The sequence below is a fragment of the Caretta caretta genome, chromosome 5, assembly GCF_965140235.1.
Source record: "Caretta caretta isolate rCarCar2 chromosome 5, rCarCar1.hap1, whole genome shotgun sequence".
Classification (NCBI taxonomy): Eukaryota; Metazoa; Chordata; order Testudines; family Cheloniidae; genus Caretta; species Caretta caretta.
In genome coordinates, this window is record NC_134210.1 from 62,576,475 (window position 1) to 62,604,256 (window position 27,782).

At 42.3% G+C, this 27,782-nt stretch overlaps 1 protein-coding gene and 2 long non-coding RNA genes across 5 annotated transcripts in view; 2 read left to right on the top strand and 1 right to left on the bottom strand.

Annotated features, from left to right (window-relative positions):
* Nucleotides 1–4,240: 4,240 nt before the first annotated feature.
* Nucleotides 4,241–10,419, bottom strand: LOC125636852 (uncharacterized). Its single transcript, XR_007356737.2, has 4 exons — nt 10,300–10,419; nt 7,185–7,510; nt 5,874–6,000; nt 4,241–4,584 (listed from the first exon to the last, which is right to left on the bottom strand). It is a non-coding gene; the product is annotated as an uncharacterized LOC125636852 (long non-coding RNA).
* Nucleotides 10,420–11,607: 1,188 nt separating this feature from the next.
* CAST (calpastatin) overlaps nt 11,608–27,782 on the top strand; it is a 112,806-nt gene continuing 96,631 nt past the window's right edge. For 2 of the 3 annotated variants that reach the window (XM_048850575.2, XM_048850576.2), the window contains exons 1-2: nt 12,246–12,581; nt 21,835–21,900. In XM_048850575.2, the coding sequence (XP_048706532.2) occupies nt 12,261–12,581; nt 21,835–21,900 (387 nt within the window). In that variant the 5' untranslated portion in view covers nt 12,246–12,260. Of the gene's footprint in view, nt 11,911–12,245; nt 12,582–21,834; nt 21,901–27,782 lie in introns of those variants that run through there. The other variant, XM_048850577.2, reaches the window with a different exon arrangement.
* On the top strand, nt 21,966–26,754 carry LOC142072146 (uncharacterized). Its single transcript, XR_012668478.1, has 2 exons — nt 21,966–25,633; nt 26,217–26,754. It is a non-coding gene; the product is annotated as an uncharacterized LOC142072146 (long non-coding RNA).

The window sequence follows — 27,782 nt, forward strand, 5'->3', positions numbered from 1 at the left end:
ATTTAACTAAGCATAGAGATTCAATGTAACAGCAAGTAGAAGTATTGGAAACAAATGGTTATATATAAAATAAAATTATGATATGCATCCTAGAGTCTGGATTTAATTAACAAGAGAATCTCATGTCTAATAAAGTATTGCTCACCACGGCTTTACAGGCAGGCTGGCTGTGATCCTGTTTTCATGAAGCATACCACATTGTCAGCTTGCCTCCTTGATGAGGGATCCAGTGTATCTTTTGGTACCCCTAGATATATCAGAACAATCCTTTGCCCTGATTCATAAACAAGACAACCCCTACTGATTGTTTTTTCCTGTGACTTTCTTCTCTTATGTATTTTGTAATCTCTTGATTAGCATTGGGCTTGGTATGCATTTAGACTTCTATTGTGAAGCAGACAGTATTCCTATGAACAGATAGGGAGAAAAGCATCTGTTACCTCCTGCCTGAAAGGAGCTTATCCGAAGCAAGTCACTTCCTGGTGACCTGCCTTATCTTCAAGACCTCAAGACAGTGGTCCTCAACCTGTGGCCCAATCAGCACACAGCTACGGCCCATGTGACATCCTCAGGACATACAGGTAGTACATATATTGTATGGATGCAGCCCACAATGGTAAATAGGTTGAGAACCACTGCCTTAAGACCATAATTTTCAGTATAGATACATAACTTATTAATGATCATCCGTACATTCATTTCATGATTATGATGACCAGCAGGCTACCGGCTCTCAGTATTGACCGTCCATGCTACCCTGGGTGAACTATTATTCACCCAAAAGGATCCCTGTAAAGCCCTGTGTGCCCGTGTCCTCTGCCAGTTGATATGAAGATGTCCCTGGGTCACAATGGACTACAGAGTCATTCTCAGTCTGGCCCAATGACTATTTAAATATTTGTTCACAGTGGAACAATCATTAGGCCAGAGAATGAGAGAGAGTGAGAATGATTCTAGTCCACTGGTTAAACCTGTGTGGATGTTCTCATTCAGGAGTAAAATGGCCTTAGTTCACTGTAACTTAAATGAGACTACTTTATCCCTGAATAAGAGCATCCACACAGGATTTAATGTACTTTAACTTATGCATGTTGATTTCACACCTGTAGCTGATTTGCCTTAACTTTCCTGAGTGTCCCCACGTACACAAGTCCTGAGATTGTGGCTGACTTTTGTGAAGATAGAGTGGACGTGAGTAGGAGGACTATTGTACTCTTTCCTTTCTCTTGAACACCACTGTAGGGCTACCCACAATCTAACCCTACAATGAGATTGTATCCTAAAACTCATTATTTTTGTAGTGTACATTTCATGTATAGCGTTTATGCCTTTGTTTCTCATTTTATTTATCTCATATTCTTTAATCTGTAGAATGGGTCTTTATTATCTTTGGGAACAGTTTGAATATTGATATAGTGTACCATATTCTGGATGATCACATTACTCACAAATGGCAAACGTGAGTCAGTTATAAGGTCATTACAAACAAGTGTAAATAAATCCTTTATACCGCATCCCATCATAATATATTGCGTATATGATATATTTTACAAAAACCATTTTACAAAAGTATTATTTTAAATATTTGGCTAATTTTCCTATCCCTCCCCTGTAAAGTCAGACTCCTTTAGTACCAGGAATCCAAATCTACAGACCTCTGAGGAAAAGCTAAATTATTTACTAATGAAGTTTTAAAACCTCTAAAAATTACCTAAAATTTCACAGCTATAAATCTGAACTCTCAGAATCATCCAGGTCTAAAAGCAAGTGTTGTGTATTAGAAAGTTGGGAACATTCCATTTCAAATGGAATAAACCTCTGGTTCTAGCCTTGAAGGGCCAAGAGGTATCAGACCACAAACTTGTCAGTGGTCCTGGACAGATATTGCCTATCATGCACCTCAGGCTAGTGTAATATGGAAGTGGAGGGAACTCTATATTTAGCAGGGAAAAGGAGGCATATTTATGTGGTAGACTGAGATTAAGAAGGGGGGGGAAATGCTCAGGGATTTGGACTGTTATAAGTCCAAGAAGAAATTGATTAAATGGGCTGACTGCAGGCAGAGTGGTCAAAAGTGCATGAAAAATACAAGTTATTACATGGATTTCACTTTGACATATATGCCATTAACACAAAAGTTTAGTATATGTTTAAAATGTAAATGGCATTTTATAAGTTAGATATTTATCTATTATCAGTGCCTTTTTTTTTTATTTTGAGAATTCCAAGTGTATAAGTATATAAAAGGTAATTTCTCATCATGCAGTGTATTCTGGTTTACCTCACACCCTGCCCTTACAGAGTTTCATTTGTGAAGTATCCATTTGTGAACTAATTTAAAAGCACACTTAGGGAAAGACAGACACATTTTGCTCTCATTTACACCTATGTATATTTTGAGTTCAGTAGAGTTCCTCTGGATTTACAGACGGATCATAACCTGACCTGCTTTCCTTCCTTCCTAAATTTAATATATTTACTTAAGACTCTTGAGAATATATTTCTCTCAGGAAAGTTATTTTTTTAAAAACAACAAATTAACAGCAGGTCAGACACTCCCTCATGGTTACAATGTTTGGAATTCATCTGGGTGACGCCTAGATTGTCAAATGAAATTTCCTTTAAGACTTTGGTTTTCAGTCTCAACTCTTTGTTATTTATATCTATTTGATATCCATAGAAATGCAGCATTTTTGCCAATAGGTGTATTTGTATTGATACAGAAAAACATCAAGAAACTTTGGCACCAAAAATGGCTACTAGTCCATAGCTGCAGCTACTTCTGGCATTGTCCTCTTGGTTCCCCTGAATCCTTTCTATCCTGTCTCCTCAAACCTGATACCCCACTCTTCTCTCTGCGCTGGCTGGCTTCTACGGTATGAGCTGGTGTTAGCCGACGGCCAAGGATGTTTGGTGAGGTGCCAGCTATGCCCGTTTATACCATCCGTGACTTTAACCGCTAGGACGCACTGTCCCTTCGCGGCGGGCAGCCCGGGCTAGGCTGACGGATGCCCCAAGGTCCTAACCACCCGTGACTTTAACTGCTAGAGCTCAGAGCTCCTTCGCAGCGGGCAGTCAATACTGACTGACAGGTGCCCCAATGGCAGCACTAAGAGCCTCTCCACACCTGTGACTTTAACTGCTAGAGCTCAGAGCTCCTTCGCAGCGGGCAGCCAGGATTGACTGACAGGTGCCCCAAGAGTTTGCCCCGTGGAGGCGGCACAACTCAACGCTAGGCTCTTAGTACTCTCACCTAATGGCCAGGCTTTAGAGCCAAAACGGCTGAGGTTCTTTAATTGTGTTGGCTGCTTTACAGTAAACCAGAGAAAACAAGTCAGGCTTATGCACAAATGGTTACCAAAATTTATTAAGCTAGATTCTAATCATGTGGTTACAAAATTGCTAGTGCCTACTTATTTAAATGTAGAGATGTTACACACACAAACAAGTTACAAAACTGAAGCCACAATCCCAAAGAAAGAAAACAAAGTATAGAGCTCTATTTCAAAATATGTGTACACTAAAGGTAGGAGATCAGGTGTGGGTGCTTCTTACCCTCCTTGCATCTCTCGATTCCAGCGATGCCAAGCCAGGATCGGTCACTCAATTCCGCGGAAAGACGAATAAGGGACAAGGCGTAGGGACCCTCTTAGCTGCAGAAGCCTTGGGAGGCTGTCACTTATCTGACCAGCAGATAGATAGCGAAAAGCACTCAAAAATCATGGTGCTGTAGGTCCCCTACTTATACCTCTGTACTCCTTTATTCTCTTTCTCCTTTCTTATGCCAAATTGAGGCTGGTCTGTCTGGGTGATGCCAGCTTTCGCAAAAGTAGTTTACACTTGCAAGGGAGAGAAACAATAAGTTTCGACTACTGGACATTTCTTTTATCAGGGTAAATATTTTCCCACCTAGGATGTTGGTGTGTGTGCATCACGCTATTTAGTAGGGGCTAAGAGCCATGTCTGTCACAGGGCCTCTGCCTGCTGTGAGCTTAATCGTTGTATCTGTTCCCAGAGGCACATTGTAGCAGCACACCTGTGCTTTCACAGCTTCAAAGGCTGTGCTGGAATATATGTTAAGTGCCCTGTTCCGGCTTCCTCCTGTGTTTCCAGCAATGCTGGTCTGAGCGGGGGGGGGGGGGGCTGGCTGTCTGGCTACAGCTGGTTGAAGAGAAGGGGGCAGGATGGGGGAAAGAAGTCCTTGTGCAGTGAATATTTCAGCACATAATGACTTCATCACTGTCACATTCTGGGATGCGATCCAGATCAGTGAGGGGTTGTGTCTCTACCTGCCCTGCAATCCTGGGTACCTCACAATGCTTTGTTGTTGTAGCTCCCAATCTGAGCTGCTCACATCATGCAGGTCACACCCTGAATGTCTGTGGATAGCTGCAGCCTCAGTGCAGCAGATCTGACCCCAGCAGCTTTCCAGCTACACACCAGTCACACTCTGGCTTCCACGAGTCTTGGTTATTACTTGCAGGGTGACCTCAACACACTCCCAGTCCTGAATTTTCTCAGAAATGGGTGTTCTGCACTGTCTAGCCCGCTCCTGGACAGTTCAGATATTAAGGTTCATTGCCCCTGTAAGGAAGTAATATTCAAGTTTGTTACTTTGACTGGCGTTACCAAGCAGTTCAGTTTAAACACAGCACTGGATTGGTTTAGATTAAAAATCAAACAAATTTATTAACAAAAGAAGATATTATTTGAAGTGTATAGGAGATAAAGTTAGAAATGGTTAAAAGCAAAAACACACATCTAAAAGTCTAAAACTATACTAGCAAGTTTTGGTTCAAGGTGCTTGTTGAAGATGGCCTGTCTCACTTACCATCTTCCAGCAAGAGGGTGACTGACCCTTTCCTCAGTAAGGATCTCTCCCAGAGGCAGGAAGGTGCTGGTGCCTTTGTCTTCTTAGGTATAAGAGTAACTTGGGGTTTTCTGCCCCTTTCTTTTATAGTCCAGTGAACCTCTGAAGTGGATTGTTCTGAAGGTTACCCTCTAAAGGAAAGTTAATCCGTGCACTAAGGAAAGTGACAAGGAGTCTGGCTGTGAACGAGGCTCCATGCTCTTTCTTCCTCCACTTGTGTTTGCTAAAATTCAAATTGTTTTGTTTCCTGCCATCTTTTCCCCCTGGTGCCTTGAGGATCCTGTTTACTACTTATAGGTAAATTGAGGTAAACACACATTCCTTTGTTTAGGATAGGCCTGTTTAACAACTGTTGTCTAGGCAGGGCTGTTTGGTTTCGAACATGTGCTAATAACAGCATACTGGGGGAATTCATAACTTTACATATACTGGTGCTACATATATTCCACCATGAAATTATTAACTAGCGAGTCATTAGTTTTCAAATGATACCTCACAAGACATATTTTGTACAGATTATTACAACTGTGTGGAGGGTGTGAATACAGGGGTGCTTTCAGTCACAATCACTTAAGTCTTTATGTGATGAATACTGCAGAAGCTTAAAGACTTTATGTGCTGAAGCCTTAGTTCAGGGCAAAGTCAATGTGCTGAAGTCAAAACTTTGCATGCATAGAGACTTGTCAAATTCTGATTCAGTATCTAGCACACCTTTGTATTCATTTTTAAAATTAATGCTCATGCTGATGATTTAAAAAATAGTAGACTCTTTCTAACCTAATTTTCTCCTGGCTTTGGTCAAAAATTGGAATGCCTAACTATGGAAGGGAAGTTTCCCGTGGGCACTGGGATTGAGTCAGGCATTGGTGTTATAAATTTAAAAGACATATAATTAATATAATCAAATAGAAAATATATATACTGGAACTACAGGGTTGAAAAGTTTCACAGACAGTATCAAATTCTTTGTCCTTACCAACAAGACCAGAGCGTTCCTACTTACTGGAGGCTTTGTGCCCAGTAGCATATAAAAGAACAGATGAAATAGTTTGTCTGTCTTAGTTACAGTTGTTGAAGGGTGGGGTCATATACCATGAATCATGTGAGAAAGGCAACTCCTGGTTTTTGACCTATGAGAAGGAAATAATGGTTAAGACATGATCAAAGAATACCTTCTGCTGTCAGCTATGAGATGAGTTCTGCAAACATATTACAGCATAGTTAAGTCATGAACCCTGCAAACAAAGCAGCGTGCAGTAGATGTGAGGGTTGAGATGAAGTGCTTTTAACACTGTGATATCTCTTCCCCAGCCTCAAACACTGTAGATACTCATTTTTCAGTTGTCCAGGTTTTTGCACACTTAAACATGGGTGTGGATATTTGCTATTCACAAAACAATTGTTTGTGCTAGACATATAAGAACTGTTAGCACACACCCGCAACTTAGGAGCACAACTTTAGAAATAATAATCTGGAACTAACTTGAGACCTCTTAGGGTAACTGGCCCTCAGTATTTATCTGATAAACTTTACAGCTATGTGGGAGCTCTAAAAGATATTTCAAACTGTATTTACATGCCCTACTAACCTTTCAGTGGGACTTCTCACATAAGCTAAGTAATTGATAAACTAAACTGTAATAAATCACCAGGACCAGTTGGGATTCACCCAAGAGTTCTGAAAGAACTCAAATATGAAATTGCAGAACGATCAAGTGTGGTATGTAACCTATCACTTAAATCAACTTCTGTACCAGATGACTGAAAGATAGCTAATGTGACACCAATGTTTTTAAAAAGGCTTCAGAGGTGATCCTGGCAATTACAGGCCATCATAACCATACAACTAAGGGTAGCCTAGAATTCCTCCTTACCTGTAAGGGGTTAAGAAGCTCAAATAACCTGGTTGGCACCTGACCAAAAGGACCAATGGGGAAAGAAGATACTTTCAAATCTGGAGGGGGGGGGAGGCTTTGTTTTTGTGTGTTCTCTTGGGAAGCAGAGAAGTATCAGGTCAGAAAACTCCTTAACCTATAAACCATCCTAAAAGTCTCTCATGTTACAAAAATTGTAAGTAAAAGCCAGGCAAGGCGTGTTAGATTATCTTTTGTTCTGCTTGTGAATTTTTCCTTTGCTGGAGGGAGGTTTATTCCTGTTTTCTGTACCTTTGTAACTAAGCCTTGAGGAAGTTCTGCTGTGTTTTTGAATCTTTTGTTACCCTGTAAAGTTATGCTCAGTGAGCGGCAGCAGTCAAAAAAGCTAACAGAATGTTAGGAACCATTAGGAAAAGGATAGATAATAAGACAGTAAATACCTTAATCATCATCATGTTCTCATTATGCTTCTGGCAATTAGGGCAGTGACGAAACTCCTCCACTCCTGTCTGTTTCTGGCAAGTCTTTCAATGGTTCCCCAGCTGTGCCCCAGGTTTTTCAGTTTGGCTCCCACAGCTCTTCGCCATGTTGTTTTTGGGCAGCCTCGTTTTCGCTTGCATTCAGGTGTCCATCTTATTGCTACTCTGGTGGATAGAATCAGTTTCCATCTGAAGCACCTGGGCAATCCATCTCCAATGCCTCCTGGCAACGATGGTGCTCATATCCTCTTGGCTGCACTGTCAATAGATCTTGGTTTGAGATTGTTCTGGGCCAAAAGATACAGAGGATACCATAATGCCACTATCTAAATCAATGGTGTGCCCACATCTTGAATACTGCTTGCAGTTTTGGTCACCCCATATCAAAAAAGGATACATTAGAATTGGGAAAAGGTTCAGAAAAGGACAACAAAAATGATTAGGGATATGGAACAGCATCCATGTGAGGAGAGATTAAAAAGACTGGAACTATGCTGCTTAGAAAAGAGATGACTAAGGAGGGATATGATAAAGGTCTATAAAATCATGAATGGTGTGGAGAAAGTGAATAAGGAAGTGTTATTTACCCCTTCATGTAACCCAAGAACCAGGGTTACCTAATTAAATTAATAGGTAGCAGGTTTAAAACAAACAAAAGGAAGTACTTCACAGAACGCACAGTCAACCTGTGGAACCCATTGCCAGGGGATGTTGTGAAGGCCGAAATTATAACTGGGTTAAAAAAAGAATTAGATGAGGCTAGGTCCACCAATGAGTACTAGCCAAGATGGTCAAGGACACAACCCCATGCTCTGGGTGTCCCTAAACCTCTGACTGCCAGAAACTGGGACTGGACAATAAGGGATGGATCACTCGATAATTGCCTTGTTCTGTTCACTCCCTCTGAAGCACCTGGCATTGGCCACTGTCGGAAGACAGGATACTGGGCTAGATGGACCTTTGATCTGACCCAGTACGGCTGTTCTTATGTAAGCATGTACTGTACTTAGGTGATTTGCTGGATCAGGGCAGAGCCAGCGCTAGGTGAAAACAGACTAAGCACTTGCTTAGGGTCATTGAGCAGCTTTTTATTATTACTAATTATTATTATTATTATTAATATTTGTTACTGGAGGGAGTCAAAAATATTCCTGCTTATTCCCCACAATGGGCTAGCACAGCCTGTGGATGAGGACCAGAGAGCTGAGCACCAGGTAGAATTGAGACCTAAATTATTGTGGTTTTCTTATATATTCTTGTCTAATCACGAATGCTACTGTTTGCTCCCTAATTTCTGTCACTGAGCTCAAATGACTGTCATCAGGAGCAGAGCAATTAAAGGAGTGGTGCTCAAACAGGCTTCCTCCTTTTCCTGTAGAAGTGCCAGGAGAAGTATCCTATGCACTCAGATTCAGGAATGCAGTACAATCTGTTGGACCTGTTAGTGAGACTTTATTATTTTTTAAATTAAAACACAAAAGACACTTGTTAAACTCATATTAAACCAGTTCCTCAACCTTCCATCCTCCTCTGCATGTCACCCATATATTCATTTCTCTGTTGCATTTAGCCTTGTACAATTGTTTTAGACACACAAGGTTTGACTTGCCTCTCACTAGTTTCACACTGGGATAAGTGAGATCAGAATCAGGCCCTCAGACTGTTTCTCACAGTACTTTTATCTTTGTATCCGTCTTTCTGAAAGCATGGTTAAAGTACAGTCAAAATTCTCTTAGAAATGTAAAAAGTTTCAAAGATAAATGTATTAAGTTTTACATTAAATCAATGCAATTATATAAGACAATCACAATCATTTCAGTATATAAAATATATACTTATATTTCTCTTAAGTATTAATACACTTTAAATATATTCAATATTTTGAATTGTATTATAAAATAATTTCTACATATCTAACAAAATAAACCTAGCAGTAAACTTACTATATTTAATATTATATATATATTAATGAGAATTTAGTGTGCAATCTCATGTTAATGTAAATATTTTTCTTCCTAATTGAAAACTGAATAGCAATATAACAGAACAAAGCTAACTTAAACAATTGGAATAGGGTTCTCCTACTTCCTTCTACATTACTAATTACATCTGACTTGCTACAACCTTTGAGGAATATTGTAATATATGTCAGTTATTCTGATTGCTTCTTCAGAATAGAAAGAGTTGGGCTCCTGGTGGATTGTTCCCCAACATTCAGTGAGAGCCTGGTCTACAGCACAAAGTTTAATCACAGGGGGAGTAGAGAGACTCTGGTACTGCTCCATGGCCTAGAGCTCCCGAAGCACACATCTGTTTTACGCAAGCTGTGTACAAGCTGCTTACACATATGCTTGCCAATTAATCTTGAGTCTTTAATCTCCCTTTATTTTGGAAGGCAATAATTAAAGTGATGGATTTTCAGTTCAAGGTGACACCTCAGTATCTCCACATGATCCAGACTAAGTTAAATTCTTATTCTGGAGCTACGTTCATGCATTCAGAGTCACAAATAATAATGTTCTGACATGGGATCAGGGTCAGATGGTCATGCTGGATTTTTGATTGACCACAAATTGTTCCTCCAGTGTCTAAGAGAAGTTGCTGGTGTGTTATAGCTTGCCCAGCCTTCTGCATAAGTGTTTGCAGAAGTTGGGCATTTAGAATTTACCTTCTTGAAATGAAATTTTGAAAATTCTTTCAGATCTAATAATCTAAGTTGTGGCAGCAAAGGTTCAAAATGTATTAATATATAAACTTGAAACCTAATAGTTACTCTTTAATAATCAAAAAGGAAGGTTTTGTTGTTGGCAGACCCATTAAAACTGATACTGACCAGAAAACATTTAGTTAGTTAGTTAGATGGATAGAACCTTTTCGCATTCACTGGTGTGGAAATTTAAAAGTTAAATGACTGATGATTTTGAGTTACAGGAACGTAAAATCTGGAACAAGTAGTGGGCTAAATTCAACAAGGCATGGAGTTTTTGAACAACAATTAGAGGGCATGATCCCAAGAAGGAAGTTGTGAATGGCTCAAGTACCTCTTCAGAAGCAGGCCTCAAGTGTGGATACTTACTGAAACTGATATGATGAAAAACTTCAGCTAGAAATCTCATAAGAAGAAGTTTGCTTTTGATATTTCCACTTGCAGCTTAATCCAGGAAGAGCACAAGAGACATATACCTTAAATGGCAAAGAGTCCTGTGGCACGTTATAGATTAACAGACGTATTGGAGCATATGCTTTTGTGGGTGAATACCCACTTCGTTGGATGCAAGTAGTGGAAAGGCACTTCCACTACTGTAGAGGCAGGTATAAATATGCAAGCAAGAATCATGCTAGGGATAACGAGGTTAGTTCAATCAGGGAGGATGAGGCTCTCTTCTAGCAGTTGAGGTGTGAACACCAAGGGAGGAGAAACAGCTTTTTAGCTGGATAGCCATTCACAGTTTTTGTTTAATCCTGAGCTGATGGTGTCAAATTTGCAAATGAACTGAAGCTCAGCAGTTTCTCTTTGAACTGTGGTGCTGAAGTTTTTTTGCTGCAGGATGGCTACCTTTAAATCTGCTATTGTGTGTCCACGGAGGTTGAAGTGTTCTCCTATAGGTTTTTGTATATTGCCATTCCTAATATTTGATTTGTGTCCATTTATCCTTTTACATAGGGACTGTCCAGTCTGACCGATGTACATAGCAGAGGATCATTGGCTGGCGTATATTATATTGGTGGACGTGCAGGTGAATGAACCAGTGATGGTGTGGCTGATCTGGTTAGGTCCTGTGATGGTGTTGCTGGTGTAGATATGTGGGCAGAGTTGGCATCGAGGTTTGTTGCATGGACTGGCCACAGGACTCTGTCACTTTTACAGATCCAGACTAACAGGGCTACCCTTCTGATACTTGATACCTTAAATGGTAACTTTTTCCCCTGTGTTTTTCTCAAAGCCTCAAAAAAAGTTCCAGTTTGGTTTGAGTTTTGGGCAAAGATCCAGGTTTGCTCAGATTTTCAGTTAATTTGCTCCCTAAAACTGACAGGAGAAATAAATGTTGGATGGCTAATTTTTTCAGGCAATTGGTTTTGTTACAAGGAGCCAAACAGTGATTACAGGAGATATGCCTAAACCAAAACTATGGATCTGATCCAAACCCCACTGAATCTTGCAAAGTATTCTGCTCTGACTTTGAATTTTATGGCTCTCCCCACTGTAGTTTCTTATTACAGAAAGGAAAACAAATCTCAGCTCAGCTGTGAAGCCTAAAGGACACAAGAGGGCCACGCCCAGGCCTCATTCTGCAAGTAAGCCTGCAAGGTATGTCCTGGCAAGCAGCAAAACCACCACCAAACATCTTCCAGTCAGCCCTCCCCTCCTTCTCAGCAAACACTGAGCCCAGCGGGGATGAGCAGGGCAGAGGAGTGGTGCCGTTAGAGCAGCTGGTCCAGTAGTCGAGGCTGCAGGAAGAGGAGGGACTTGCGGGGTTGCAGCCTAGAGTTGGCTCTGGCTGCATCAGAAAAGCTGCTTCGCAGTTACATGTAACCTGCCCCCCACTCCCTGCCCGTTACATCGCCCCGTAAACGCCGCGCGGAGAGGCGCCGAGCGAGGAACCGCCGCGCCATGTCTCAGCCACACAAAGGGAAGAAGTCGTCCTCCTCCAAGCCTGCGGGGGCTGCAGGCAGGGGGAGCAGAGCGGTACGTGTCGGAACCAGGGCGCGGGGCTAGGGCGGCGCCCAAAGCTCCGCGGCGCCAGGGCTCCGGGCGGCCAGCTGGGCTTCCTGCCTGTGTCAGGGCAGAGGAATGCGTCAGCGCCGCCCGCAAGAGGGGAGCGGCCCCAGCGCGGGGCTAGCGGAGCGGGACTGTCCGGCTCAGCCCCGCCGCGGCCCAGAGGCGGCGGCGGGGGGAAAAGGCCCAGCGCAGCCCCGCTCCGGGCCATCGGGGGGCGGGCGGTGACAGCCCAGCGCGGCCCCGCTCCGGGCCATCGGGGGGCGGAGGGGAACAGCGCAGCCCTTTCCCGCGGCCTGATACAGGGCAGAGCCGGTGCAATGGGGGTCGCGTTGCGATCTGCCCCGCAGTCCCTAAGCCCTGGGGACTGGGAGGGGCGCAGCCGAGGCCGCGCCAACAGCCCTTCCCGCCTCCGCCCGCTCCTGCCCTGCAGCGGTAGCACACCCAGCCTGGAGCGCCAGCTCCGCCTCGCTGCCAAAGCGCCGCCCGCCCCAGAGGCAGGGGCAGGGTCCGCCCCAGCCTGGCTCTACCGCCCTGAGCCTGGGCGCTTAGAAACGCTCAGCGGTGCTTGGAGGGGGAGGATTATTTTAAAGGAGGAACACGTTCCGGCCATGGCTTTTGCAAGCTGGTGGTATGCGACGGTAAATATAGCCAGCTCTGCTACTGACAGAGTGGATTTTAATCCCTTGGGTTGGGTGTGTGGCTCTTGCCAGCGACTATATCAATAAGGGAGTAGAGAATGGGAGAGCATTAGTGCTAAAGGGTAGACACTTAAAGATAGAGCCAGATGCATCCCCTGTGGAACTCTGATGCATTCAGTAAAATTACAGGGGCCTGAATTTGCCCCACCTTCCATTTGGGGAAACTCACCCTGCTCTGGTATGTGTGCCCTACAGTCTAGCTCACTTTTGTAACTTGGATATGTTGTATTCCACGTTTTAAAAGGTAGCTACTTGTTTAAAGTATTTGGGACCGCAGGAGAAGGAATGAGGAAGCAACTGTCAGCTATATCAAGATAAAACTATGGCGTTACTGTGAATTCATAGACACTGGGGAATTGGTTATGTTGTTCAGGAGACTATTTAGTAAATAATGAATGGATCAAGTAACTAAAGTGCTTACTATGTTCAACTTAAATTAGTAAACAGTAATACTTTTGTATAAAGATGCGATTTGATACTTTGAAATTTTTAAGTTGATGTTATTTTACTATGAAATATTGTCCAGTCATATTTTCTCTAAATAATCCATTAAAATACATGTGTTGCAGTTTCAGAGGGACTTCCATAAACTCTTTAGTGAAGATGATACATTAAAAATTAGCTTTGTGGATGTTGTTGCTTATTTTCACAACCTGGAAAAAATACAGGCCCTTTTACATATGATAATTCATTTATCCTTTAACCAAAACAGGGATGTGATCTGAAAGGAAATCTAATAAGTGATGGATTGATTATTTTTTTTAAAGGCTAAGTTTATTTTGGACTCTTTCTTTCCCACTCTGAACAGAGTCCTAGTTGGTACAAGTTTTCATAAAATTGTTCTTAGCTGCAGGTATTTTTTTGAACTAACTTGTTTTGTTATACCAATAAAATAAAAACCAGCAGGAACTTATTAAAGGGAAAGGTTTCAGAGTAACAGCCATGTTAGTCTGTATTCGCAAAAAGAAAAGGAGTACTTGTGGCACCTTAGAGACTAACCAATTTATTTGAGCATGAGCTTTCGTGAGCTACAGCTCACTTCATCGGATGTATACTGTGGAAACTGCAGAAGACATTATATACACAGAGACCATGAAACAATACCTCCTCCCACCCCACTCTCCTGCTGGTAATAGCTTATCTAAAGTGATCATCAAGTTGGGCCATTTCCAGCACAAATCCAGGTTTTCTCACCCTCCGCACAAACTCCCTCTCTTGCTGGCAATAGCTCATCCAAACTAACCACTCTCCTTACAATATGCATGATAATCAAGGTGGGCCATTTCCAGCATAAATCCAAGTTTAACCAGAACGTCGGGGGGATAGAAAAAAACAAGGGGAAATAGGCTACCTTGCATAATGACTTAGCCACTCCCAGTCTCTATTTAAGCCTAAATTAATAGTATCCAATTTGCAAATGAATTCCAATTCAGCAGTTTCTCGCTGGAGTCTGGATTTGAAGTTTTTTTGTTTTAAGATAGCGACCTTCATGTCTGTGATTGCGTGACCAGAGAGATTGAAGTGTTCTCCGACTGGTTTATGAATGTTATAATTCTTGACATCTGATTTGTGTCCATTTATTCTTTTACGTAGAGACTGTCCAGTTTGACCAATGTAAATGGCAGAGGGGCATTGCTGGCACATGATGGCATATATCACATTGGTGGATGTGCAGGTGAATGAGCCTCTGATAGTGTGGCTGATGTTATTAGGCCCTTTGATGGTGTCCCCTGAATAGATATGTGGGCACAGTTGGCAATGGGCTTTGTTGCAAGGATAGGTTCCTAGGTTAGTGATTCTGTTGTGTGGTATGTGGTTGTTGGCGAGTATTTGCTTCAGGTTGGGGGGCTGTCTGTAGGCAAGGACTGGCCTGCCTCCCAAGATTTGTGAGAGTGTTGGGTCATCCTTCAGGATAGGTTGTAGATCCTTAATAATGCGTTGGAGGGGTTTTAGTTGGGGGCTGAAGGTGACGGCTAGTGGCGTTCTGTTATTTTCTTCGTTAGGCCTGTCCTGTAGTAGGTGACTTCTGGGAACTCTTCTGGCTCTATCAATCTGTTTCTTCACTTCCGCAGGTGGGTATTGTAGTTGTAAGAATGCTTGATAGAGATCTTGTAGGTGTTTGTCTCTGTCTGAGGGGTTGGAGCAAATGCGGTTGTATCGCCAACTGTGCCCACATATCTATTCAGGGGACACCATCAAAGGGCCTAATAACATCAGCCACGCTATCAGAGGCTTGTTCACCTGCACATCCACCAATGTGATATATGCCATCATGTGCCAGCAATGCCCCTCTGCCATTTACATTGGTCAAACTGGACAGTCTCTACGTAAAAGAATAAATGGACACAAATCAGATGTCAAGAATTATAACATTCATAAACCAGTCGGAGAACACTTCAATCTCTCTGGTCATGCAATCACAGACATGAAGGTCGCTATCTTACAACAAAAAAACTTCAAATCCAGACTCCAGCGAGAAACTGCTGAATTGGAATTAATTTGCAAATTGGATACTATTAATTTAGGCTTAAATAGAGACTGGGAGTGGCTAAGTCATTATGCAAGGTAGCCTATTTCCCCTTGTTTTTTTCTACCCCCCCACCTCCCCCCGACGTTCTGGTTAAACTTGGATTTATGCTGGAAATGGCCCACCTTGATTATCATGCACATTGTAGGGAGAGTGGTCGCCTTCGATAAGCTATTACCAGCAGGAGAGTGAGTTTTTGTGTGTGTGTTTTTTTGAAAAAAAAAAGGGGGTGGGGGGCTGAGAAAACCTGGATTTGTGCTGGAAATGGCCCAACTTGATGATCACTTTAGATAAGCTATTTCCAGCAGGAGAGTGGGGTGGGAGGAGGTATTGTTTCATGATCTCTGTGTGTATATAATGTCTGCTGCAGTTTCCACGGTATGCATCCGATGAAGTGAGCTGTAGCTCACGAAAGCTCATGCTCAAATAAATTGGTTAGTCTCTAAGGTGCCACAAGTACTCCTTTTTTATTAAAGGAAAAAAGGCAAAATACCACATTTATTGTGAATACAGAAAGAATCATAGTAAGCAGTTAGTTATAGCTATAACATTCCATTCAATCTCATATTTATTCACACATTCATTCATACACACACACACACACAGGTTCTGCAAGGTTGTTATCATAGTTACCAGCTTTAGAGTTGCTCATGCCAAGCCACTGGCCAGGTGGCCTGGACATGAGGAGGGAGCAGGGCCTTGTCAGATGCACATCTGATGCTCCTGGAAGTTGGTTTGCAGAATCAGACCCCAAAGTTCTCACTTTTTAGAGTCTGTTTTTATAGGAATTTCTTCCTATGCCAGTCTATGGGAATTGCTTCATCATGCTGTTGCTGAATCAATCAGCAGATAGCACATTCCTAACGGCTCCCTGCTGCTAGATGTTATCTTGTTCTTTGGTTCTCCCATTCTTGAGGCTGTTGGGTGGATTCCAGTCTGCCCTCCGGGGAGGGGGGTCCTCTGGTTATTTCCACTTGACGTCTTCTTCAGCTGATGGACACTGGATTCTTAGGCTGGCACCTCCCTGATCATTCATTTATTATCCACACCAAGCATCCATCCACATACATCCTCTATCTCTATTTTAATCACAATTGTTAATACAACAAAAGGGTGGGGAGTCTCTGGGTGCTGTTTCTGTTGTTACAAAGTATTGCTTTGAGAACAGACTCTGTCTTAGAATGTACTAACACAATTAGCAGCTTGCAAGTTTCACACATAGAGGGAGAGAAACAGTACCAAAAACCAAGTGACCTCTTAATTAGTAATACCCTGGAATTTAAACTATGGGGAATCAAACTCATTTGTGATTTTAATACAGAACTTCTTTAATATGATCCAACATAATCCCCCTTTTGACACTAAGATTTATAATCGTCAGTGTCACTTTCTATGTAGCCTATTCAAGAGAAAGTACTGCGAGGCAATTTGAGTTTGTGATTCCAATTCATGCCACATACATGATCCTAGTGATGTATCTTTACTACAAAGTTCTGGGGCAACAGGCAAGGTGAGGCACACCCACTTTTGAGGAGTCCATTCGGTACAACCTCTAGTGTCCAATAGCTTCCCTCCCTCCCCAGCCCACTGGCTCAAGGTCCAGGGTAGCCAGAAGGATCCCATGTGTAATATGGGGAGTGGGTTAACCTTCAATACCTTTGCCTCCAGGGACTGTTGGTGTGCAATTTTGACAACAATTTCTCCCATTAAGAAGTCTGGTTTACAATACTGGAAAATATTGCATCCATTCATATTGATAAGTGTCAAACAGTGATCTCTTTCTTTTTTAACAAATGCATCAAACCCTTAATATTTCCCAATGTGACCCAGAGCATTTTGTGTTCCAAAGTAGCTAGTGCAAGTATCTGCATTTCAGTGCATCCCATAGCTATGGCTGTGTAGTTTCCTATTTCTAATATTTTTTTTTCTTATGGATAATCCATGTGGTAGTATTAAGCCATTACTAAAGATTCCATCGGCCTTTTAGGTTACCCAGACCAATTTGGACCAAGTCTACATTGGCATGTACTTGTTTTTGTATCAGGCTGTCCTGTAGCTGGGACAGAAAGCTTAATTTATTTTTAAGTTCCTGCAGGTCTTCAGTATTTTTTTTTTAAACACACAACAGTGCTAGCAACAAGACAAAACACAAGACAAAACATAGAACACAAAACACAATTTCTATTGTGACAGTAGATTCATGGTATTGGGTTGCTTTTCAGCTGGCATCAGCTTTTCCTGATTTTTCTGAAAGACAAAAAGAACATGTTTCTACCCCTTTTGGGGTGGCAGGTTATTGCTTAAAATATTTCTTTTACAAATACCCTTGCTGATTGCAGGCAAAACAGAGGAATTGCCCCCACTTTTTCCTGTTTTTGTTCTATAGGCAGGCCAGATTTCAATGGCTTTTATCTTTTAAGGGTTATGGGGAAATTATCCCACTGTCTAGTCATTAAATCCCTGAGTTTTCCTTCTTGTACAGCAGACCAAGTTTATAATGTTTTTCCTGCTGTGTTAAGCTTTAAGTTTTATTTACAGGTAATAACTGAGAAGCATCATTACCATACGACCTTAAAGGGGTTTTCCAAAAATCATACACACTATACGTTGTTACAGGGATACTTATTATCATTACATTTATTAAAATTATCTTGTTATCCCGTGCCTTTTATTTAGACAGTTTGTTTGCTGACCAGGTGTGTCCTTTATCTGCAGCTCCTTTGTGCTGCTAGTTCTTTCCTTCCTTTATCATTTAGGTAATTTGCATTTACACAGAAGCTTCCTGCTTTTGGATTTAAAGCCATCAGCAGCTCAGAGACTCTATCTTAAAAGGGACACAATCAACTTTCACCAGAGTTTTGATTACTTTTAACTTCTGCTTCCAAAACACACAGCAATCTGAAAAAGAAAACCCGACCTATTGTGGCTCCCTTTGGAGCCCTAATAGCATTTTAATTAAGTAGCATGGTATGTTTGCATTTCTTTTGCCCCTTCTACAATATACCCTGCACATGTTCTGGGGCAAATGCACATTCCTTCCATAGTTTAACTTCTATAACATTATCCAGATCCATTTTTACATAAGGTGTCACTATTTCTTTTTTTGCTTACAGAGGTTTCATGTACCTTTATCAAAGTGACAGTCTGATTACTCAGAGCCATTTTAAGACTCAGTGTTTCTAACATTGCTTCTTTTTGTTTTGTGCACCTCACCCCTGCTGTTGCTTCAGAGAGGCACTGTCTTTTTTTTACTACATCTCTCATCTGCTATTTTGTTACAAAAACAAACAAAAAGAATGCAGAATTTTTTTTATATTCTCCTGATTTTGACTGCCCTGCTACAGCCACAACTTAAAAACATTTTAAATTTTGTAAAGCATTGAGTTACCTTTTAAGGGTTAAATGCCAAATCCCAAAGCCAAACAACACTAATTATCTGTGTCTAGCAAAAAGGTCTGTGAGTTTTGCAACTTTGAATTAAAGAGTCAAATGGATTTTTAGTGCCATTATTTAAAACAAAAACAAAACCAACTGGTCCTTAGAACTTTACATATTTACACACACACAGATACATACACATTTTCTTTTCCTTAACATCCCTTCCACACTGCTCTGCTTGTTGTTTTTTTTTTACATCTTACATTTCCTTTATACATTTGAGGCAGCTAAGTTCCAATAGAACCCCCTTATGTTCTTTTAGCAAATTTGACTAAATTGTCCAGTCAAATGATTTGAATCAGTTTATTTTTGCCTGGCTAATTTACAGACATTCCTTTGGAAAAGGGCCCATTTTTCTTTCAGAATGGCTGCAACCAAGAATGCTCTTTCTCTAACACTTTTCCTTTTTAACATTTTCACAAAGTTTAGCTGCTTAATTCCCTCCAGCCTCTGCAGAGTTAACTTTCTTTTACTCTCTTTTCTCTTTGTAATTATGCCAGGGGGTGCCGTACATAGGACCTTCTCCCCATTTACCTGCCTCCCTCCAGCCTCTGCAAAGTTAACTTTTTCACTCTTTTTGTATTCCTGGAGTGCCTCTTTCACTATTTTCAGCTGGCTTTGGGTATCTGTAGCCAGCACCTTCCAATTGTCTGCTCCCTTTTCCGTTTGTGCCTTTTCCTCTTTACATGAAGACAAACGGAGGGAAGAATCCTTACATGCCTCCCACAACAACCAAATTGCTGCTGCATCTCTTTTGGCAGCACTAGAAGGTTTGTATATGAGGATATACTGAGCCAATCTATCCTCTAGGTCCGAAATAGTGCAGACATCGGCTAGGGCTTGTTTAGTCCAAGGACTGTGCCCAAATTTTTGAAGGATTTGCTTAAAAGGTGTAATTTCTTTAACAAAAGGTGAGGTTGGAGTTCCTTTTGACTCCATTCCTCCCTCTGGTACTGGCTTACCCTGTTTTCTTTTAAACATCTTAACATGGATATTTCAATCTCTTTGTCACTGCTGGTATTTCTTAGCAAATGACACAGCCTAGATTCTGAAATCATAGCTTAATCTATGCGTTTTTCCCCTGCTACCTTCCCGGAGGCCAGCAGGTCCGGTTAACCTATTTCTCCCTGCTACCTTCCCGGAGGCCAGCAGGTCCCCTGCTACCTTCCCGGAGGCCAGCAGGCTGGCACCTCCCTGATCATTCATTTATTATCCACACCAAGCATCCATCCACATACATCCTCTGTCTCTATTTTAATCACAATTGTTAATACAACAAAAAGGCGGGGAGTCTCTGGGTGCTGTTTCTGTTGTTAGAGTATTGCTTTGAGTCTCTCTCTCTGTGAATTGCTTTGAGAACAGACTCTGTCTTAGAATGTACTAACACAATTAGCAGCTTGCAAGTTTCACACATAGAGGGAGAGAAACAGTACCAAAACCAAGAGACCTCTTAATTAGTAATACCCTAGAATTGAAACTATGGGGAATCAAACTCATTTGTGAGTTAATACAGAACTTCTTTAATATGATCCAACAGTTTGAACCTCCCTAAGTAAACCATGGTTCTTTGATGGAACTTGGCAGTTTAGCTATACTTGAGGTACCAAAGATTAGTTTTAGCTAACGTTTATGTGCATGTTTTTTAGCAAGTCTGGTCTTTCCACATAATGTGTTAGTCATATAGGGAAGCAGTTTGACTTTATGTGTTACAGTGAAATCATAAAATGATAAAGTACATAGGTTGTGATTATAGTATTTGCATGCCACCGGTTTACAACACCAAAATATACTTTATATAAGGTGACTTTGTCTCACCAAAAATTCAGTTCTCTGAATCAATTAAATTGCTAAATTTATACATGGATATGAGAAATCCATGACATTGCTAATCCTGATTTGCATCAGATCTGCTCTGTAGAAAGTTTGCTGAAACATAAATAATTTAATTATACAACTTCAGTCACTGTTCTAAGTCAAAACTTAAATCCATTATTCAGAGTTGATGAATGGTCTTTCTACACATAATTAGAAATGTGAGTTCCATGGAATTGTCAGTTGTACTGTCAGGCACCCGAGGGTTGGACATTACAGCTGTAAGTATTGCACCAAGTTTGTGCCAGTACTAGCTTGATGCAGTGAAGGTCTTTCATTAAAGTATAAAGAACAACAGGTTCTGGAAACAATGTAATACAAACTGAGCATGTGTTTTGGGACAGAAAAAACACTCATACTTCTGCTCAATTGGAAACCAGTCATTATTAGTATCCCAGAACCCTCTGGAGATCCCAACCAAGATCAGAATCTTAGGCCTGGTCTGAACTTAAAGTTTGGGTCAAAATGGTTATATTGCTCCAGGGTGTGAAAAATCCACCCCCCTGAGCGATGTAGGTATGCCTCTCTAACCTCCAGTGTAGATGCAGCTAGATCAATGGCAGAATGCTTCCATTGACCTAGGTAGCGTTGTCCGGGGAGGATGTGTTCCTACAGTGACAGGAACAAAACTCCTGTCGGCGTAGGCTATGTCTAAACTGTGAGGTTATGTTGGTGTACCGCTGGCACCATAGCTATGAAGATATAGGCCCTGCAGTGTAGAGATGGCCCTGTTGTACAAAGTACTGTACAAACACACAGCTTTAAACTGTGACAGGGATTGTTGGTCATATACCAGCAGTATAACTGCTGGGCCTGGTGAAAATTTGGATGGAATGCCTCCCAGGAAAACTTAGGTGTTGGAAGTAGTGTTCATGATTCGGTGAGTAGTGCTACTCTCTCTAAGCACCCTGTCCAACGTCTACTGAAGTCAGTGGGAGTTAGATGAGGACTTAAAGCAATACTGAATCAAAGAGCAAAATAGAGTTAAGGAGCATTGAGTTGCTGGACGAGGAGCTATCAAACAGGTATCTGAATGTCTTGTAGCACTTTTCACAAGAGCCCTTGTGTTAAGCCTACTGTTATGGCCAGATTCCACCACTGAAAATAATTATTCTGTTTGCCTGAATTCTGCCTATGATTTCATTTGGAGTTACGCTTCATGTCTCCTAAAAACTTTATCTGTTGTCTACTGGTGATGAAGAATAATTGTCATGCTTCACTCTGTGGAAATCTTGATTACAGTGAATGATGTGGTCCCGACATGTACTATCTGTAAGGCATTTGAGATTCTCTTTATATAGAAGATGGGGTATAAGATTTAGTTATTAATCTGATTGACTTTTTTTATTCTTACAGCATGGTGACAAGAAAAGTGGAGCATCTTCTAAACCTGGAGATAAAAAAGGATCAGAAGCCACAGAGGTGAATAAATGCAAAGCACTGTATTATATTAAAATGAACTTTAGCATTTACAATTATATAGCAAAGAATATCTACTCATTCTGTGGTAAATTTTATGGTTGTTTTTAAACAGCAAAGTAGTAGCTTGAAGACAACTGACTGGTGGTGTTTACTAATAGCATTTATTTTCCAAAAAAATTATAAATCTATCTTGTGCTGTTCAATTTTGTGTGAAAAGAGCTCTGCTCTGATTCCCCTGTCACTTCAAATCTGCATGTTGGCAGGAGTGGAGAATCTGGGTCCAAGTATTTATTTCAGAAGGGCACCCAACCTCTATAAATGCTACTTTATCTGGAATTGGTATTTGTAATTCAGCAGTCCAGACAGGGCTCTAAGATTGAGTTTAGGGCCAGGAGCCAAGAACTCCTGTTGCCTAATCCTGGCTGTGCCACTGTGTGGCATATTTTGTTCTATTTCACTTAGAAAAATCCATGGAAGCTAATGCTGCTGGGAGCAGCATTAACTATCACTAGGCACTTTGTGTCTGCTATTGTTAATGCCAGAGGCAGCTGTGGAGGAGCTAAGGGCAGCACAGCAACCAAGCCAGGCTTGTGTGTGGAGGACACTACGCATGCTGGGCAGACTGCCTGTGGATTTGAATAAGTGTGTTTTTAACAGTATTCTGAATGCTGATAAATCGGGAAATGCTCGTAGGGTGCTTTTTAAAAGACAGACTTTTAAACTTATATCTAACTAGCCTTCTGGGTCACACCAAATACTTCTAATGAAATTCATGTAATATGAAACATATTGTAATACACGTACTGTACCTCTCTATTAATTCAAAAGATCTGAAAACTATGAAATTTCAGTCATACTAGTGATTGTGTTGGTTAAATCTCAGTAGTGCCTTTGACACTTCCCAGATGAATGGTAATTTGCCTGTAACATGAGGTCCTCTCTCTTAATCATCTGGCTAAAACCAGTTTAAGTAAATATGATGCTGCCTGAAGGAACAATGGTTACTATAATACGCCCTCTCTGATTCTGTCTGCACGCTCCTTTTCGTGCCCAAGTTTTTGCAGCCTACCTTGAATAAAGGTAAAGGTTGTTATGCTCACAACTTATAATGCCTGAATCATTGTTTATAGCCAATGCTGTGTTGCCAAACCTAGACAGTTTGGTGTGATGTGGGTTGTCTCAAATTACTTTTGTCTTTTTTTAACTTGTAAGAGTGCTTTAGTTTACAACTCATAACAGTTTGACCATGAACGTTTGTCTATGCAAGGAAGTGATCAAAAGTGACACCAGGTTTCTCCAACACAAGAGTTACCCTAAAAGAGGAAAAATTTTAATTATAAAATTAAAACAGTCTGATTTGTAAGAAGAGGGTGCTCTGTTCTAGTGTCAGTGCTCCCCCTACAGAAGGGAGGTGGTATATACATTCCATAATAACTTACTAAAGAAATAAATGCAGCATAATGAAATTAACTGTATAAAGGACATGCTAATTTTGAATGAGTGCCATATTGTTAGAGAGGTCCTTTGGCCAAGAAACTGAAGTGTACATGGGCATTGTCTCCATCAGAATCTCTAGCTAACCTCTTGCATGAACTCATCTACTTTAAGAATGTACAACTGCTTATTGTCAGCAAGCAGATATGCCTGACCGTAAACTTATAACTGCCACTCTCCAGGCTATAGTACAGCTACTTCTCCATTCCCATTTGTAAGTTCTTGCTTCAGCAGCATCAAGGTGCTTATTTTAGTTAGAGCAATGAACCTCAGGTCTGGGGAAAAGAGGATGTGCTTATCACATCCAAGGCAAAACAGGTCAAAATCAGTTTATGGGGTTTTCTTTGGAGGCTAATTTAAACTTGTTTATGCTGTTATCAAACGCCTACTTGGTAAAATTACCTATGGCAAAGTGTTGTCTCCCTGATCCTCTGCATTAAGTGTATCAGACTAGCATGTTGTCCAATGCTAATTAATGTTAGGATCATTCCTCTTTCTGGTTCTTGATTCCTTTATAGCTGGTAAGTATCAGCCACAAGAATAGAGAGATTCATAGATAAGTTTATTACAGTGTTTGACACTTAAAACTACTGTTAAATAAAAAAAACATCAACAGAGACAAGAAACAACAGAAGGAACAGGTACATGTAATACTTTTTATACAGGAAAAGCTACTGAAAAAGCTACTGAAAAATAACTCATTGTGAAACATACGTTAGCTCTTGTTTACAACTGAATTATATACAGTATAATTTGGATGGACTCTTGGATCCTCTAAAGTCCTTCCCTACTGTGCCTCCATGGGTGACTTAGGCAAGTCCTCTTCCTTTCTTGCTTGGTTTCAGGAAGGAATTGTGCAGCCTGGGAACCCAGCTGTCCCTTTTCTCTAGGCAACCTTTGGCACATGGCACGCCAGGGTAAGCCTGTTTGTTTACCTGGTACATCTGCGGGTTTGGCCAATTGCAGCTCTCACTGGCCACGGTTCGCCATTCCAGGCCAATAGGGGCTGCGGGAAGTGGCGCAGGCTGAGGGATGTGGGGGCTTACCCCGGTGGGCCGCATGCCAAAGGTTGCCGATCCCTGCTTTACAGGATAGTTTAGGTTTTTCCTATACAGTATCCTTCCACCTCCTCAGTGAGCTGAGCCCATCTTTTCAGCTTGATTTCAAATCCCCCCACTGAGCTGTTACTCTTAATTTAGAAAAAATGATTTCTTGGTGCTAATGATGGGCGTTGAGAGCCTGCAATTTGAAGTTTGGCATTCCTGTTTCTGGGTTCCTGCTGAAAAGATCTATTTCTAGCTAGCTAAGGCCTGGGCTACACTAGGACTTTAGGTCGAATTTAGCAGCATTAAATCGATGTAAACCTGCACCCGTCCACACGATGAAGCCCTTTATTTCGACTTAAAGGGCTCTTAAAATTGATTTCCTTACTCCACCCCTGACAAGTGGATTAGCGCTTACATCGGCCTTGCCGGCTCGAATTTGGGGTACTGTGGACACAATTTGATGGTATTGGCCTCCGGGAGCTATCCCAGAGTGCTCCATTGTGACAGCGCTGGACAGCACTCTCAACTCAGATGCACTGGCCAGGTAGACAGGAAAAGAACCGTGAACTTTTGAATCTCATTTCTTGTTTGGCCAGCGTGGCAAGCTGTAGGTGACCATGCAGAGCTCATCAGCAGAGGTGACCATGATGGAGTCCCAGAATCGCAAAAGAGCTCCAGCATGGACCGAACAGGAGGTACGGGATCTGATCGCTGTATGGAGAGAGGAATCCATGCTATCCGTTCCAGTTTTTAAAATGCCAAAACCTTTGTCAAAATCTCCCAGGGCATGAAGGACAGAGGCCATAACAGGGACCCGAAGCAGTGCCGTGTGAAACTTAAGGAGCTGAGGCAAGCCTACCAGAAAACCAGAGAGGCGAATGGCCGCTTCGGGTCAGAGCCCCAAACATGCCGCTTCTATGATGAGCTGCATGCCATTTTTGGGGGGTCAGCCAACACTACCCCAGCCGTGTTGTCTGACTCCTTCAATGGAGATGGAGGCAACACGGAAGCAGGTTTTGGTGACGAAGAAGATGATCATGATGATGAGGTTGTAGATAGCTCACAGCAAGCAAGCGGAGAAACCGGTTCTCCCGACAGCTAGGAACTGTTTCTCACCCTGGACCTGGAGCCAGTACCCCCTGAACCCACCCAAGGCTGCTTCCTGGACCCGGCAGGCGGAGAAGGGACCTCCGGTGAGTGTACCTTTTAAAATACTATACATGGTTTAAAAGAAAGCATGTGAAAGGATTACTTTGCCCTGGCATTCGCGCCTCTCTTGGATGTACTCCCAAAGCCTTTGCAAAAGGTTTCTGGGGAGGGCAGCCTTATTGCCTCCTTCATGGTAGGACACTTTACCACTCCAGGCCAGTAACACGTACTCGGGAATCATTGTACAGCAAAGCATTGCAGTGTATGTTTGCTGGCGTTCAAACAACATCCGTTCTTTATCTCTCTTTGTTATCCTCAGGAGAGGGAGATATAATTCATGGTCACCTGGTTGAAATAGAGTGCTTTTCTTCAGGGGACACTCAGAGGAGCCCGTTCCTGCTGGGCTGTTTGCCTGTGGCTAAACAGAAATGTTCCCCGCTGTTAGCCATGGGGAGGGTTGAGGGGGTAGCCAAGCGGTAGGGGGAGGCAAAATGCGACCTTGTAATGAAAGCACATGTGCTATGTATGTAATGTTAACAGCAAGGTTTACCCTGAAAGAGTGTAGCCACTGTTTTATAAAATGTGTCTTTTTAAATACTGCTGTCTCTTTTTTTTTGTCTCCACCAGCTGCATGTGTTTCAATGATCACAGGATCTTCTCCTTCCCAAAGGCTAGTGAAGATTAGAAAGAAAAAAAAACACACTCGAGATGAAATGTTCTGCGAGCTCATGCTGTCCTCCCACACTGAGAGAGCACAGACGAATGCGTGGAGGCAAATAATGTCAGAGTGCAGGAAAGCACAAAATGACCGGGAGGAGAGGTGGCGGGCTGAAGAGAGTAAGTGGCGGGCTGAAGACAGGGCTGAAGCTCAAATGTGGCGGCAGCATGATGAGAGGAGGCAGGATTCAAAGCTGAGGCTTCTGGAGGACCAAACCAGTATGCTCCAGTGTATGGTTGAGCTGCAGCAAAAGCAGCTGGAGCACAGACTGCCGCTACAGCCCCTGTGTAACCAACCGCCCTCCTCCCCAAGTTCCATAGCCTCCACACCCAGACGCCCAAGAACGCGGTGGGAGTGCCACCGGCTAACCAGCCACTCCGCTACAGAGGATTGCCCAAAAAACAGAAGGCTAGCATTCAATAAATTTTAAAGTTGTAAACTTTTAAAGTGCTGTGTGGCATTTTCCTTCCCTCCTCCACCACCCCTCCTGGGCTACCTTGGTAGTCATCCCCCTATTTGTGTGATGAATGAATAAAGAATGCATGAATGTGAAGCAACAATGACTTTATTGCCTCTGCAAGCGGTGATCGAAGGGAGGAGGGGAGGGTGGTTAGCTTACAGGGAAGTAGAGTGAACCAAGGGGCGGGGGGTTTCATCAAGGAGAAACAAACAGAACTTTCACACCGTAGCCTGTCCAGTCATGAAACTGGTTTTCAAAGCTTCTCTGATGCGTACCACGCCCTCCTGTGCTCTTCTAACCGCCCTGGTGTCTGGCTGCGCGTAACCAGCCAGGCGATTTGCCTCAACCTCCCACCCCGCCATAAACGTCTCCCCCTTACTCTCACAGATATTGTGGAGCACACAGCAAGCAGTAATAACGGTGGGAATATTGGTTTCGCTGAGGTCTAAGCGAGTCAGTAAACTGCGCCAGCGCGCCTTTAAACGTCCAAATGCACATTCTACCACCATTCTGCACTTGCTCAGCCTGTAGTTGAACAGCTCCTGACTACTGTCCAGGCTGCCTGTGTACGGCTTCACGAGCCATGGCATTAAGGGGTAGGCTGGGTCCCCAAGGATAACTATAGGCATTTCAACATCCCCAACAGTTATTTTCTGGTCTGGGAATAAAGTCCCTTCCTGCAGCTTTTCAAACAGACCAGAGTTCCTGAAGATGCGAGCGTCATGTACCTTTCCCGGCCATCCCACGTTGATGTTGGTGAAACGTCCCTTGTGATCCACCAGGGCTTGCAGCACTATTGAAAAGTACCCCTTGCGGTTTATGTACTCGGCGGCTTGGTGCTCTGGTGCCAAGATAGGGATATGGGTTCCGTCTATGTTCCCACCACAGTTAGGGAATTCCATTGCAGCAAAGCCATCCACTATGACCTGCACATTTCCCAGGGTCACTACCCTTGATATCAGCAGATCTTTGATTGTGTGGGCTACTTGCATCACAGCAACCCCCACAGTAGATT